The sequence below is a fragment of the Ooceraea biroi genome, chromosome 6 (assembly GCF_003672135.1).
Source record: "Ooceraea biroi isolate clonal line C1 chromosome 6, Obir_v5.4, whole genome shotgun sequence".
Taxonomy (NCBI): domain Eukaryota; kingdom Metazoa; phylum Arthropoda; class Insecta; order Hymenoptera; family Formicidae; genus Ooceraea; species Ooceraea biroi.
In genome coordinates, this window is record NC_039511.1 from 16,586,469 (window position 1) to 16,599,693 (window position 13,225).

General features: G+C 38.6%; 3 protein-coding genes across 10 annotated transcripts; all 3 read left to right on the forward strand.

Moving 5' to 3' along the window:
• The first annotated feature begins 15 nt into the window (after positions 1-15).
• Positions 16-6,882, forward strand: LOC105284498 (H(+)/Cl(-) exchange transporter 7). Of its 2 annotated transcripts, none has more exons than XM_011348065.2 (13): positions 16-839; positions 1,084-1,200; positions 1,304-1,502; positions 1,591-1,844; positions 1,934-2,111; positions 2,264-2,788; positions 2,861-3,030; positions 3,110-3,289; positions 3,368-3,577; positions 3,642-3,887; positions 3,968-4,048; positions 4,128-5,982; positions 6,645-6,882. In XM_011348065.2, exons 1-12 carry the CDS (start codon positions 684-686, stop codon positions 4,227-4,229), a joined length of 2,418 nt encoding a protein of 805 aa, XP_011346367.1. In that variant the 5' UTR covers positions 16-683; the 3' UTR covers positions 4,230-5,982; positions 6,645-6,882. The 2 variants fall into 2 exon arrangements, with proteins under 2 accessions (XP_011346367.1, XP_011346366.1); XM_011348064.2 differs by having other exon boundaries at positions 4,128-5,971.
• LOC105287465 (arp2/3 complex-activating protein rickA) lies at positions 6,395-8,871 on the forward strand. The gene is given in 4 exon segments (XM_026970778.1): positions 6,395-6,427; positions 6,645-6,719; positions 6,837-6,903; positions 6,906-8,871. Coding segments are annotated over 4 exon segments (1,443 nt in total). The 3' UTR covers positions 8,174-8,871.
• A 357-nt stretch (positions 8,872-9,228) lies between these two features.
• LOC105284499 (diphthine methyltransferase) lies at positions 9,229-13,210 on the forward strand. 7 transcript variants are annotated; one of them, XM_020033315.1, is made up of 5 exons: positions 9,229-9,419; positions 9,770-9,880; positions 11,678-12,328; positions 12,460-12,595; positions 12,777-13,210. In XM_020033315.1, exons 2-5 carry the CDS (start codon positions 9,847-9,849, stop codon positions 13,150-13,152), a joined length of 1,197 nt encoding a protein of 398 aa, XP_019888874.1. In that variant the 5' UTR covers positions 9,229-9,419; positions 9,770-9,846; the 3' UTR covers positions 13,153-13,210. The 7 variants fall into 7 exon arrangements, with proteins under 7 accessions (XP_019888874.1, XP_026825950.1, XP_026825951.1 ...); XM_026970149.1 differs by lacking the exon at positions 9,229-9,419 and adding an exon at positions 9,503-9,590; XM_026970150.1 differs by lacking the exon at positions 9,229-9,419 and adding an exon at positions 9,509-9,527.
• Positions 13,211-13,225: the final 15 nt, after the last annotated feature.

Consider the following 13,225-nt stretch of genomic DNA (forward strand, 5'->3'; position numbering starts at 1 on the left):
AAAATATGCTAATAAAAATTGACATGACAGTTGACGTATATACATATTTTCTAAGGACTCGTCAAACGACATATATTACTTTTAAGAGATATTTATATTTAAGAGATTCTATATTGTCGGTAAGACAGAAGAAATATTCTTGAAACATTAATAACGTTGTCTGAAGCTTCGCACATTATCGCTTCTTGCAATACGAAAAAGAGCAATGCACAGCGTATACTCCAGTAACCTCGACTCCAATGAGCACCTCCAGATCAAGGGGATCACCTCCTGCCTCTTCCCGATCCGAGATCGGGCAATGACACAAGCGAATCGCACGCGTCGCGTTATACGTCCTCGTCGTTTTTCCGTGATAAAATACCGGCAGCGCCATGCGCGCTCTTTATCGTCTCTCTCGCTATCACCACACTTCCTGAAACGACGATGAATCATTCATCGGTTCAGTCACGTGCTTCGATTTAATGTGCGCGCGACGTTTGTATTTCCATTTTCCCCCCGCACACACACATTCACGCGCGCTTGTCCTTATTCGTACACGACAATGTGCATTGCATTGTGCGTGAGGTAGTGCGTGTCACTGCGTGTCTATCCGTGTTGTGATATCGTTCAGCAGTGAACTCGTCGTATGTGTCTCGAGGAGTGCGACGAGTGGATCTCTAGGTCCCAACATCCCCGGCGGAACAATGAATCCGTCGACGTTCGCAGTCGTTGTCCAGGACAGCAGGGAAAACGAGAACGGTACGTTCGATGACCATGACGAGAATGACAGAGAGAGGTTGATCAAGCCAAGGAACAATTTTGCGTCATACTCCAACGAGGACATCAACGTGCGATTTCGAGTGAGTTTTTTTATCTAGCAGCTTGATAAAAAAAATATCTTTCTGTTTACTTCCTTGTTTAAGAGGTTATTACGTTCTAGTGTCTCTTACATGCTTACTATTATCTTATATGCTTAATCTATATAATATTTTGCAAATCTAAACGAGGTTTTGAAAAACTCGTGCACTTATTAGTAAATTGAAATGTCATGTGTGTCGTCTATAGAAATACGCATTTATAGAATGTTCCATTATGTGTCGACAGAATACTAGTAATAATACAACATGCAGCAGCGCAGAGGCTATCTTGGGTCAGTCCAGAAGATTGAATATCATGGACATAATTCCAGGAGCGACAAATTTCTTGTCAACCAATTATGAGGTAATCACCTAATGATTCATTTTTAATCGTGTAATAATTATCTGCTGACCTCATCTAGAAGTATGTACTAAAAGTATGTGACAAATTCTATTTCTCTTTTCAGAGTTTAGATTATGATACTTGTGAAAATTATCTTCTGCAAGACGAAGAAAGGAGTAAGGGGTACAAATTTGTTGTCAGGAAAAACTTTGCTAGATGGTTCATTTTCCTGTTGATCGGAATTTGCACCGCCCTCGTGGCATGCTTTGTAGATATATCGATAGAAGAATTGTCCAGCCTGAAATACGGCTGGCTCAAGAACTGTACGTTTTAAGTAACACTTTTCATCTGTGTATACGTATGTGTTGTACGATGCCGTAAAGTAATGTCTTTCTCACATGATTGTGACAGATGTAGACCATTGCATGGTGGAAGGTTGCCTATGGTTACCGTACACGATGTGGCTAGTGCTAAATATAGTGCCAGTTTTAATAGGCGCTGTCTTAGTATCCTATGTTGAACCTGTTGCCGCAGGAAGTGGTATCCCACAGGTAAAGTGTTACTTGAACGGGGTCAAGATACCACGAGTCGTGCGGATTAAAACGTTGGCTGTAAAAACCATCGGTGTTATATGTACCGTGGTTGGAGGCTTAGCTGGAGGCAAAGTAAGTTCGACTCGCTCACATCTGCCATTTGTCAAATTATTTTCGTTTTATCTCATATTTTGTTTTCTAAAAATGTTTCTCTCATGCAGGAAGGTCCTATGATTCATTCCGGTGCCGTTGTAGCCGCAGGAATCTCTCAGGGCAAAAGCACCACCTTTAAGAAAGATTTAAACATATTCAGATATTTTAGGGAAGATCATGAAAAGCGAGACTTTGTAGCTGGTGGTGCTGCATCTGGAGTGTCAGCAGCTTTCGGAGCACCGATTGGTAAATACTATTAAATACTGTTTAAATGTTATTGAACAAAAAAATATACTTCATCAAATAACACGCATAATATAATTTAAATAAATCAAGTAAGTTAATATTAATATATAACTTAATTAACATGTAAAATTTGTAATTTTTTCCAATTTTAGGTGGAGTTTTGTTCAGCATAGAGGAAGGCACTAGCTTTTTCAATCAAAGTCTCACGTGGAGGACATTTTTCGCTAGCATGATTACCACATTCACTTTGAACGTAGTGCTGAGCGCGTACCACGGACATCTCGGGGATCTTTCGTATCCAGGCTTACTGAATCTGGGCAAGTTCGAATCGATCCCGTATCAGATTTATGAGATTCCTCTCTTCATGATAATGGGCACGTTCGGCGGACTGCTTGGCGCTCTTTGGAATCATGTCAATTACAAGATCACCTGTTTCCGTCTGCGACTCGTCACGCGAAAATGGCTAAAAGTGATAGAGGCTCTCCTGGTAGCGATGCTAAGCGCGACAATGGGATCTCTGATGATATACTTTGTCAATGATTGCAAACCGCTGGGTAATGATCCCATCAAATTCCCGGTTCAAATGTATTGCGCGGAGGGGCAATACAGTGCCGTTGCTTCTTTGTGGTTTCAGACTCCGGAGAGCAGCGTACGATCGTTGTTCCACGATTCCAAAGGTAACTATTACACATGCGATTACCAATAATGCAAGTACAAAGTTTATGCAACGTTTATTTTGCTCTTACCAGGATCTCATAGCGATGTCACGCTCACCATCTTCGTTGTGCTGTACTTCTTCCTCGCTGCCGCTACTTTCGGCCTATCGATGTCGAGCGGTCTTTTCATTCCTTCCTTGTTGATTGGATCCGCATGGGGTAGATTAATTGGCTCGGCCCTCTCGAGGATATGCCCGGATTGTGTAAGAGATCTTTGATGCAGGATCAATGTGCACATAAAAGAATATTAAGACCGTATATATATATGGTTTCATATTACAGGAAGTATTGGATCCTGGCAAATATGCTTTGTTGGGTGCTGCCGCGCAGTTAGGAGGAGTGGTCAGAATGACGATAAGCTTAACCGCGATCTTGATCGAGGCAACGCAAGGAATATCCTTCGGTTTACCCGTCATCATAGTGCTTATAATGGCAAAGTGGGTTGGTGATTTCTTTAACGAGGCAAGTACTGTATATCTTGCTCATATACATAGATACATATGTACATATACTTGTGCTATTTTAATATCCATTTTTTAGGGAATTTACGATATTCACACGCAAATGGCTGGAATTCCATTGCTCCCGTGGGAACCACCGCCATTGTCAAATAACATTTACGCAAGCGAAATAATGAGTCATCCAGTAGTGACTTTGAGGACCGTTGAAAACGTAGGTCATATTGTCGAATTGTTGAAATGCGTCACGTTCAACGGCTTCCCAATCGTCGATCCACCTAGTAGCGACCAGGTACAAGAGTCATGATTCCAAGCAATATTTTCATTTCCGCTTTATCGTTGCATTACTTTTTTAGGGTGAGATAAATTCTTACGGTCGATTTCGAGGACTAATATTGCGCTCCCAATTGATAGTGCTTTTAAAAAATAAGGTATTTAACGAATATGAAGAATTCTGGGAGAAACCTTTAAGCATCAAAATGTTCAGAGACGAGTATCCTAGATATCCAACCATCGAGCAAATTGCCATCACTGACGACGAGAAAACTTACACGATAGACCTGAGGCACTTTATGAATCCTTCTCCCTATACGTTACAACATGTTAGTAATTTTATATCTAAGTTTTGACTTTTGAAATACCATTCAGAAATATCTAAGCTTACGTGATTCCCTTTTTACAGTCTGCAACACTACCAAGAGCGTTCAGATTGTTCAGAGCATTAGGATTACGTCATGTACCAGTATTAAACGACACACACGAGGTAACAATTTCGAATATAATTTTTCAAGTCCACCGTATAAGGTTTATAGATTTAATTCACGATGATTTATTCCGTCCAGGTAATCGGTATTATTACGCGAAAGGACGTTGCCAGATTCAGAATATGGAAACACCAAGGAAGAATGGGTTTGGACGAGCTTTTGATCACCAACAAGATTTAACTTCAGATCTTTCTTACTTTTTTATTTTATCACATTTAGCGCCTTGCGCTAAAAGTAACTTTGACACATTATGTTCTTAAGTTAAATTTTACAACTTTATGTATGTACATACATGCATTTGAGGCTAGAAAATAGGTCTGTGTGATGTTAAAAATGTGTTACTGTGCAGTGTAGGAAGTATGCCAGGATTCTTCCTTAGCAGAATATGCGTACGTATGTAACTAAACGCTCGTGATTTCGTTTACATTACAAGAATCGAGTGTGACTTTGTACACTGCCCAACATTTTAATTATTTACAAATAACTCCCACCCAAGCCATGACCAAAGTTTAAAAAAGAGATATACAGGAAGAATTACTAATGATAAGAGAAAATAGTATTCGTACGATGACACATACATGTTAAAAAGTACGTACAATATGCACTTTTAGTCAATAGTGTGACTAGCCAATCAGTTTCCTTAACAGAATATTGTAATTTATTTATATGAGATTTTTATATAAAACCTGAAAGAAGAATGAAATATTTTGTTGTACAGTGCAAAATATAGTTGATTATTTTTACAATCTATTCTTCATTTTCTATCAAACCTCCAACTATAGCGATTGATGGTACTGACAGAGAAGAATCTAAATTTATGTACATATCAATACTTCAGAGAATATATATAATACATAGTAAATAAATATTGTTACTAAAAATATTAAGTACGTTACACATACACTTAAATATCATACAATCTTTTACACGAAACAAAGTATTATGCCATATATTGATTTGATGTTTTTCAATTCTTTTCATCTTTTAACGCCAAGAAATTATAACTTATATTCAGAAATTCTTTTTATTCTTGCCACAATATACAAAATTTTATCCCTCAAAGTATTAACATGTATTTATAAGAACTTACTGTTATATATTAAATAAATAACTTAATCATAACTGCAAATCAGATGCTTACGTTTTCTCAGTATTTTCAGAGTTTTCTTTCAGTACAAACATATGACATTCCATCCATCGTGAAATTGATGTAAATCTCGATTATAAAATCGATGTTACGACGCAACGAAACTGTACTGCTGTTTCATTTACTGTCATCGTGTGGCACGCTACGTTTCAGGATGCGTGTAATCTTATCAAAATTATTTTTGCGTCGACCTCTCGAGTGGATTCGAAGAAAGATCACGTGAAAATATCAAAGTATCGTGTCCTACGTATAATATTATACAGATGCGAATGGCTGAGCGTCTCGATCAGTCTCGGCCGTGCGATCGAACGTTCCTCCTTTCCGTTCGCGAACCGCCGCCTATGCCGCCCACTGCTGACGTCTTGGCGGCTGGCGCGCGATGTACATGCACACGTATATACGCGCAGCGTTTTAAGATGCGACTCTCGAGCGCGAAATACAGAGACGCCGGCGGGCGCCGCCGCGGTCGGTCAATAGTTTCGCGGGTCGTGCACCTGCCTGTCGTGAAGTTACAGACGATAGTAGGAAGGGGTTATGGTCAATAAACGCAACCACGTCACACGCAGCCTATCGGCGACGACCCCGCTTGGCCCCTTAAAGTGGCTCCGAGCGAAAATCTTACGTGTCGGCCGATATCGTCTTCGTGCGCTTTCCCGAGTCGTAACGCGAGAAGAAGCGTGCGGGAGGCAGGCAGACGCGCGCTCACGGACGCAAGCAGTCCGAAGAGAACGTGGGTGTGAATCGGAGTCTCGCGGTCGGCCGCGTTCTCGCCAGGGTGAGTTGAACGTACGTTTCAACGGCTTGGCCGAGACACGTCCGCCATTGTTGCTGATTGGCGCGGGGCGAGGAGTTCCGTTGGTAAAGACGCCGTTCTTAGCTCGGCACGCGCATGCGCGCACGCACATGCGTGCGCGCATCGACGCGGCAGGCGGCACGATCACGGCCGACGCTCTTCTTTCGAGTTTTCGGCGGAGGCTGGTCGAGGCGCGTCGCACGATACATGCATGCACGCACACATGCATACACGCGAGTAATGCACGCGGCACAGTGACGCGTGCGAGGAGAATTTGCAAAATGTGCAGCTGTGCGCGATTGCACGAGCGGGGAACGTGATTCGTCAGTCTGTTGTGTCGCCACGCTAGTCTTCGGGAAAACTTCTCGGCTCGGCTTTCTTCCGACGATCTCATGTTTGTACCGGATGATCGATAGTTTTTATACTGGTTTTTATACTGTCAGTACTTATTTGCTGCTCGTTATTTTTCCGTGCCGGTTACGTTGACTTGAAAGACTTGCACGGTCGTATCGAGGAACTCGTCGAGAGTCTTGATAATAACCATTGCTTCCGTTTACGACGAAGGTTCGCTTTCGCACATTTTGATAGACAGTTCCATGTATTCAACGATCTTATGTATTATTGTGTTATTCGATATTCCGTCTGTCTGTTGCAGCTCTTCGGAACGAGTCTCGGCTGCTGGCACGCACAAGTAAACGGTCAAGCGTGGTTAACCTCTCGAGTAAGACAAGTGAGGATATTGAAAGAACAGAGTGGTCTACGCGTTCTGTTAAGGTCCATGTAACTCATGTGGATACATAAGCATGACAAGACACGCAAAAGACACGATTAACTATCCGTGTATTAGCGTGTTACATCTAAGAAAGAGACTTAGCTTAGGAAAATAAAAGAAATGTGAGATTATAGATGTCAGAAGCCAGGGAGGAAGATTGTATACGTGCCGCTAGATTGTACACAGTCGCACAACTAATGAAGAACGCCAGATTTAAGGAGCTGGAGGAACAAGCAATGAGAAAGGTGCAGGAAGCCCAACGTTCGGTATCCAGACATCGCGTTAAGAAAAAACGTTGCTTGGATGAGAACGTTGCGAGAGAGATCTCAAAGATCGCTGAACTGTCCAAGGTGTCCTCGTCGGATGCGATATCCCAAATGTCAGAGATGAACATAAATAAGATATCTGCGGAATTGAAGCAGATGATGGAGAGGGGAAAAGTACCTGAGCATATAGTTCAAATGGCTCAATTTGCGGAATTTAACAAGTTAAATTCCGACTTTAGCAAGATGTCGCAGGAACTGGCGAAGAGATACGAGATGGAGAAAATGGCGGAATACGCCAAGACTACCGAGTACATGAAAATGCAAGAAATGGCCAAGATGAATGAGATGGTCAAGTTCTCCGAGATGGCCAAGTACAACAGTGACATCACCAAGATCAGTGAAATGGCGAAGATGAACGAGATGATGAAGATGTCGCAGATGGCGAAAATCAACGAGGTTCAGAGAATGAACGAGATAGCAAAGTTGAACGAAATGGTGAAAATGACGGAGATGGCCAAGTACAATAGTGACATTACAAAACTCAACGAATTAGCACAAATCAACGAGGTAGCAAAGGAGATCGTGAAGATCAATGAGAAGACCAAGCTAAATGAGATGATGAAGATGGCAAATATGCAAAACGACATCGCCAAGATACCAGAGTACTCGAAGATGGCGAGCGAGATGGCGAAGCTATCAGAACTGGCCAAGTTGAACGAGATAACAATCACGAAACTAAATGACCCACCGACGTCGGCACCTGCACCAGCATCGGCCCCGGCATCAGCACCGACCTCGGCACCAGCCTCGGCACCGCCAATGCCGAAGATACCTGAGATTCAACCGCCACCACCGCCACGTATCCCCGAACCTGTGATCACCGTGCCAAATCCGAGAAATCTACAGAACGTGCAAACCGTACAAATGGCGCAGGCCAGCCCGTCCAGCATGATCAATTTCTCCAGCGTGCCTGGCCAGAACAACTACGGTAAATTATTGGCCATCATCGAGGAACTTGGCAGAGACATCCGTTTGTCGTACGCGGGCAGCCGTAGCGCTGCCGAAAGGCTGAAGAACGGCATTCAGCAAGCCAGGATTATTGTACGGGAGTGCCTGCTGGAGACGCAACATAATGCGCAGCAATGATCTGCCGACTACTAGGCTACCGATTAGATTCTAGCCTTTTACCATTTTATCGAGAAAATATTGCTTTGTGGGAACGCTTAGATTTGGAAGTTTGGACTAATGCAATTACGTATATGTGTACATAGATCGAGCGATTCGCGAGATGGATGATGCCTTGGCTGCCTGCTGTTGAAAACTTGACTCGCAACTAGCACAGTTTTATGTATACGCTATATTCTAACAGAGATATTACGTACAATATATGTGTGTGCGTGTGTTACGGATAAAACAAACTGCAAAAATGAACTGGTAAAAAACACCATTGAGCCATCAAGTGAAGAGAATATTCCGTATATTGCGATATTGCTAGATTTATGTATGCATGTCATTGGAATAGTGAGCAAACATTTTTTAGTTTTAAGTTGCAATTTGGTACATGTAGAAATAATTCAGAATCGGGTACCAATTGTATCATACATATACGTATATATATACATATATATATACTTTCGGAGTAGATAACTTTGGTCTGTATTTTATCAAACGCGAAAAACAGTTGTAATGTAATTTTTGTTAAAAACCATCGGGTGCATATACCGCAAATCTTTATAGTATACGTTTCGAGTGAGTGAAGATGAAGCTTTTCAAACGACATGTACCTAATGGAAAGTATAATCCCATAAATATATCGTTAAATAAATAAAAATTTTGTACAACAACGCTTTATTTTTCTTTCCCACCTTGTCGCTATAAGTTGCTCGTCTTTCAATGTGGAAGGCGTAATAATGGCTACAGTCAAGAGATCTGTACATAAGCCGTAGAAGCCCGATTTTGCAAATTAGATAAATCAAGAATAAAGATATGAAATTTCATACAAACACTTGCATTTTAGGTGTTACTATCAAAGAAAAAATTTTTCAGATCCTTCTTCAAAGAAATGGCTCTTTACGAAAGTGCGACCGATTCTTCTGAACATGAATATCAGAATTATAACCCATTTATCTTCATATTAAGGCGGAAAAACAAAAAGTATGAATGTACATACACAATCCCGTAGTTTATTTTTATTCCGCTAGAGGCTCTACTGTTATTCGTCGTATTTCGTATTTGACATTTCGCCTTCTGCGAATCTTTTAGATTATCTCATTTCTCTTTGCTAGCGACAGTAGTGATTGTCAAAAGTGTGATAATTATTATTTATAGTTATCAATATATTTTTTTATTCGTCTACAAATTGCTCTCATGCTTTGACGGAACGCTTTTTAAGGTCTGTACATCTTTTATATATATATATATATATATATATATATATATATATATAATCTAGCTATATATATATATATTGCTAGATTTATGTACGCATGTCATTGGAATAGTGAGCAAACATATTTTAGTTTTAAGTTGCAATTTGGTACATGTAGAAATAATTCAGAATCGGGTACCAATTGTATTATACATATACGTATACACACACACACACACACACACACACACACACACATATATATATACTTTCGGAGTAGATAACTTTGGTCTGTATTTTATCAAACGCGAAAAACAGTTGTAATGTAATTTACATATATAGACAAATATGTTTCTATTTCTCTGTTGTTATAGGTTAACTTCTAGACTTTTTTTATTACTGGCTGAAACTCGCATAACTGGATGAACATAGTTTTCAAGTATACTGCCTAATGGATCCAGAAAGCAGCAAACCACACTCTATAGGTAATCATAATTGATTTTTTCCTCAAGGTACATTAAAAAGAAAAGCAAGTGTAAAATTGCAAAACAACATAAAAATGTAGAGATCACTGCGAAAGTCATCAAGCCATTGTTGACGGTCCCGAATCCAAGGACTTCGCAACAAGCAGTGCCAGTACGTACCTCGCCTACTCAATCAGAGTACATAAAATTATTGCACGCCATAGAACAATTGGGCCGTGATCTCAAGCCTTTCTACACTGGTAACAAGCTCTGTAAGACAATGCCTAAAGTCGAACGCGATCTGATAAAGGCATGTCGTCTAGTCCAACAGTGTCGAGTTGAGCTTATAAAAAATGCCAAAAAGCATGGCAACAATAATATTAAGATTTATCTTAATAATTAATTGAAAAATGATCTTTTTGTCACGTTATGACCAAAATTATATATTTTTAATGTGTACTTTCATCTATATATAAAAGAATGTATGTGTCGTTCAAACAGTATTTATTCTACCTCAAGTTCTAATCACCTCAAAGTGTTACATATATTTATGTATATTTAAAATGCTAAAATTTAAAAAGATTGAATTACTCAATGAATCAAAATTAAAGGTGTAAAAGATCTCAGTCAAATTTAGTGTAATTATAAGAAATCTATCCTCACTGCGTGAATCTCAATCAAACTGAAATATTCAAAAACAATTTTTTATTTAATGAACGAATATGTGAATTGAATTCATAAGTGGAAGAATTAGATATATATCTCTTTGTTCTTTTAGATTAATCTATCTAATACTGCCAAAAATATCATAATTATGATATTACTTTATGATTTAATTTGAATATGATTTCAAAACATGTTATTTTAGCCCAACAGACATAGAATATAACAATTGTACAACATGGAAGCAGCATAACATGTAATATAACAAATGTTTTACCCCATTTAAAATTGAAGTTACAATTTATCACATAAAATTGTACTTTATAACTATTATATGACATGGGACATAACAAGTAACATAATATTCTTGTTATATTACCTGTTACATTCCAGATTATGACAACAATATAATACTTACATAGCTGCTGGGATGTTAGCAATTTCATTCATATTTATATGTTCCAATTCTTCTTTATGATACCTAATTTTATAATATTAGTCTTGCAATTAATATCACGAAATAAGGTATCTTTATATATATATATAGAATTTAATAATAATGTGACAACAATAGTACAAATACAGACAAAATAGTCATTAATTCTAATTGTACAAACAGTTGCATATATTGTGTAAGACATTAATTTATTACAGTATTTCATACAAGAGATAAATATAAGAGAATTGTAAGACAAGATTAGTACAAATGTGTTCCTATGCCTAAGCATTGTAACATATAATCAAATAAAAATTTTTCCATCAAAAGAATATTTGTTCTCTTCAGATACAGGACCCATCACACTTCATGTCTTTTTAGAATAGCTTTTGAGATTTATGTCTTTTTGTCTGTCTTCTTGTTCTTATCCCATTTCATCTCTCCCTGCTTTTATGCTACAAGTACTATACTTTCTGATCTGTGTACACACATATGTACGTGTTTACTCAGAATCATAGCAAAAGTTAAACATCAGCATGAGCTTGATAAGATATGAATACATCAAATTAATATTTTAATTAGAATTATGTTAAATTAATTATATATGAAAAGATTAATTGTCACAAAACAACTTTTCTTACAAAACTAGTTATTACTCGGTTATTACTGAATGTCCATTGATGGCAAAATGTTAATGAATATAATTATTTTTGTTTCAGATCAATCTCGAAAAATGAGAAATTTAGCATCTTTTTCTACTATGGATACGTTCAATACGGAACTTCCAGCAGATTCCGTTGAATGGTGTCCCATCGAACCCTTCCAAAATGTATTTGCATGTGGAACATACAAGTTAATTGAAGATGAGGAAAAAGACATTAAAGAACAGAACAAAACGTGTGAACGAATAGGGCGAATTTACTTATTCTGTGTAGTCGGGCAAACGGACAACAACGAAAACAAAAAGTTATTATTACTACAACAATTAGAAAGCCCAGGTGTGCTAGATATGAAATGGACGGAATGCAAGAATAGCAAGCAAATACTACTCGCCGTTGCTACTTCCATAGGAGATTTACAGCTTTTTCAATTAAAAGTCATAGAGGATGCAACGAAATTAGTGTTAATTGCACAGGAAAAAGTATGTGACGGCTTGGCACTTTCTTTAGATTGGTCCATTGGAACATCCTTATCTAGTAGTCATCAAACGATTCCACATATCGCTGTGAGCGATTCTCAGGGGCAGATATCTCACTTTACCTATCACTGCGACACAAACAATTTGACGAGTAACTTTACGTGTCGTGCTCACAAGTTTGAGGCGTGGATTGTGGCCTTCGATTATTGGGACGAAAATGTCTTTTACTCTGGTATGGCCATAACATTTCCAGATATAAAGTTACGTCAATCCTGGTGTAACTTTTTTTACAAATAAAAATTAGACAGTTTTGTAGAAGCTGATCAAAGTTTGATTACAGATTAATGTACGTATTACTTTCAGGAGGTGACGACCACACGTTTCAAAGCTTTGATGCCAGGATAGGACCAAAATCTGTGATGTGTAATAAATTTCATAATGCTGGTGTGACCAGCATCCAGAGTAACGTCGGCAAACCATTCGTACTCGCAACTGGCAGGTGAGAAATGTTATTATTATTCATGTTTTTCTCTCGATCCAAAGATTTTTAAATTCAATTTTAAATTCAAGTTTAAAAACGACGATTGTCACATGATGGATCTATATATATATGTGTGACTGATGAAACAAACAGTGTTTGTTCGTTTTTACATTCGGTAAATCATGAACGAACATTTCAGTTACGACGAGTTTCTGCGATTGTGGGACAAGAGGAATTTGCGTGCACCCCTATCGAGGTGCTGCATCAATAGTGGAATTTGGCGTTTGAAGTGGGACTTTGTTACGCATAATTTTCTACTTGCCGCGTGCATGTACGATGGTTTCAAGATTGTTGATTGTAGCCACGAAACCATGGAACCATGTATCATCTCCAATTACAGAGAGCACGATAGCTTAGCCTATGGTTGCGATTGGTCATTTCTTCCAAAGAAAGATCTACTTGATTTGGACATACATATGGGAGATGCTCTCGTAGGTACTTGCTCTTTCAAAGATTGCGCTTTGAAATTATCCTCCGTTCAATTTACGATGGTTGACGAACAGACCAGTGTATAATAAGGTATTAAACAAATATATAGAAATTTTATAAAAATATATATTCCTATATATCGAATTTTCTAAAGTTGCG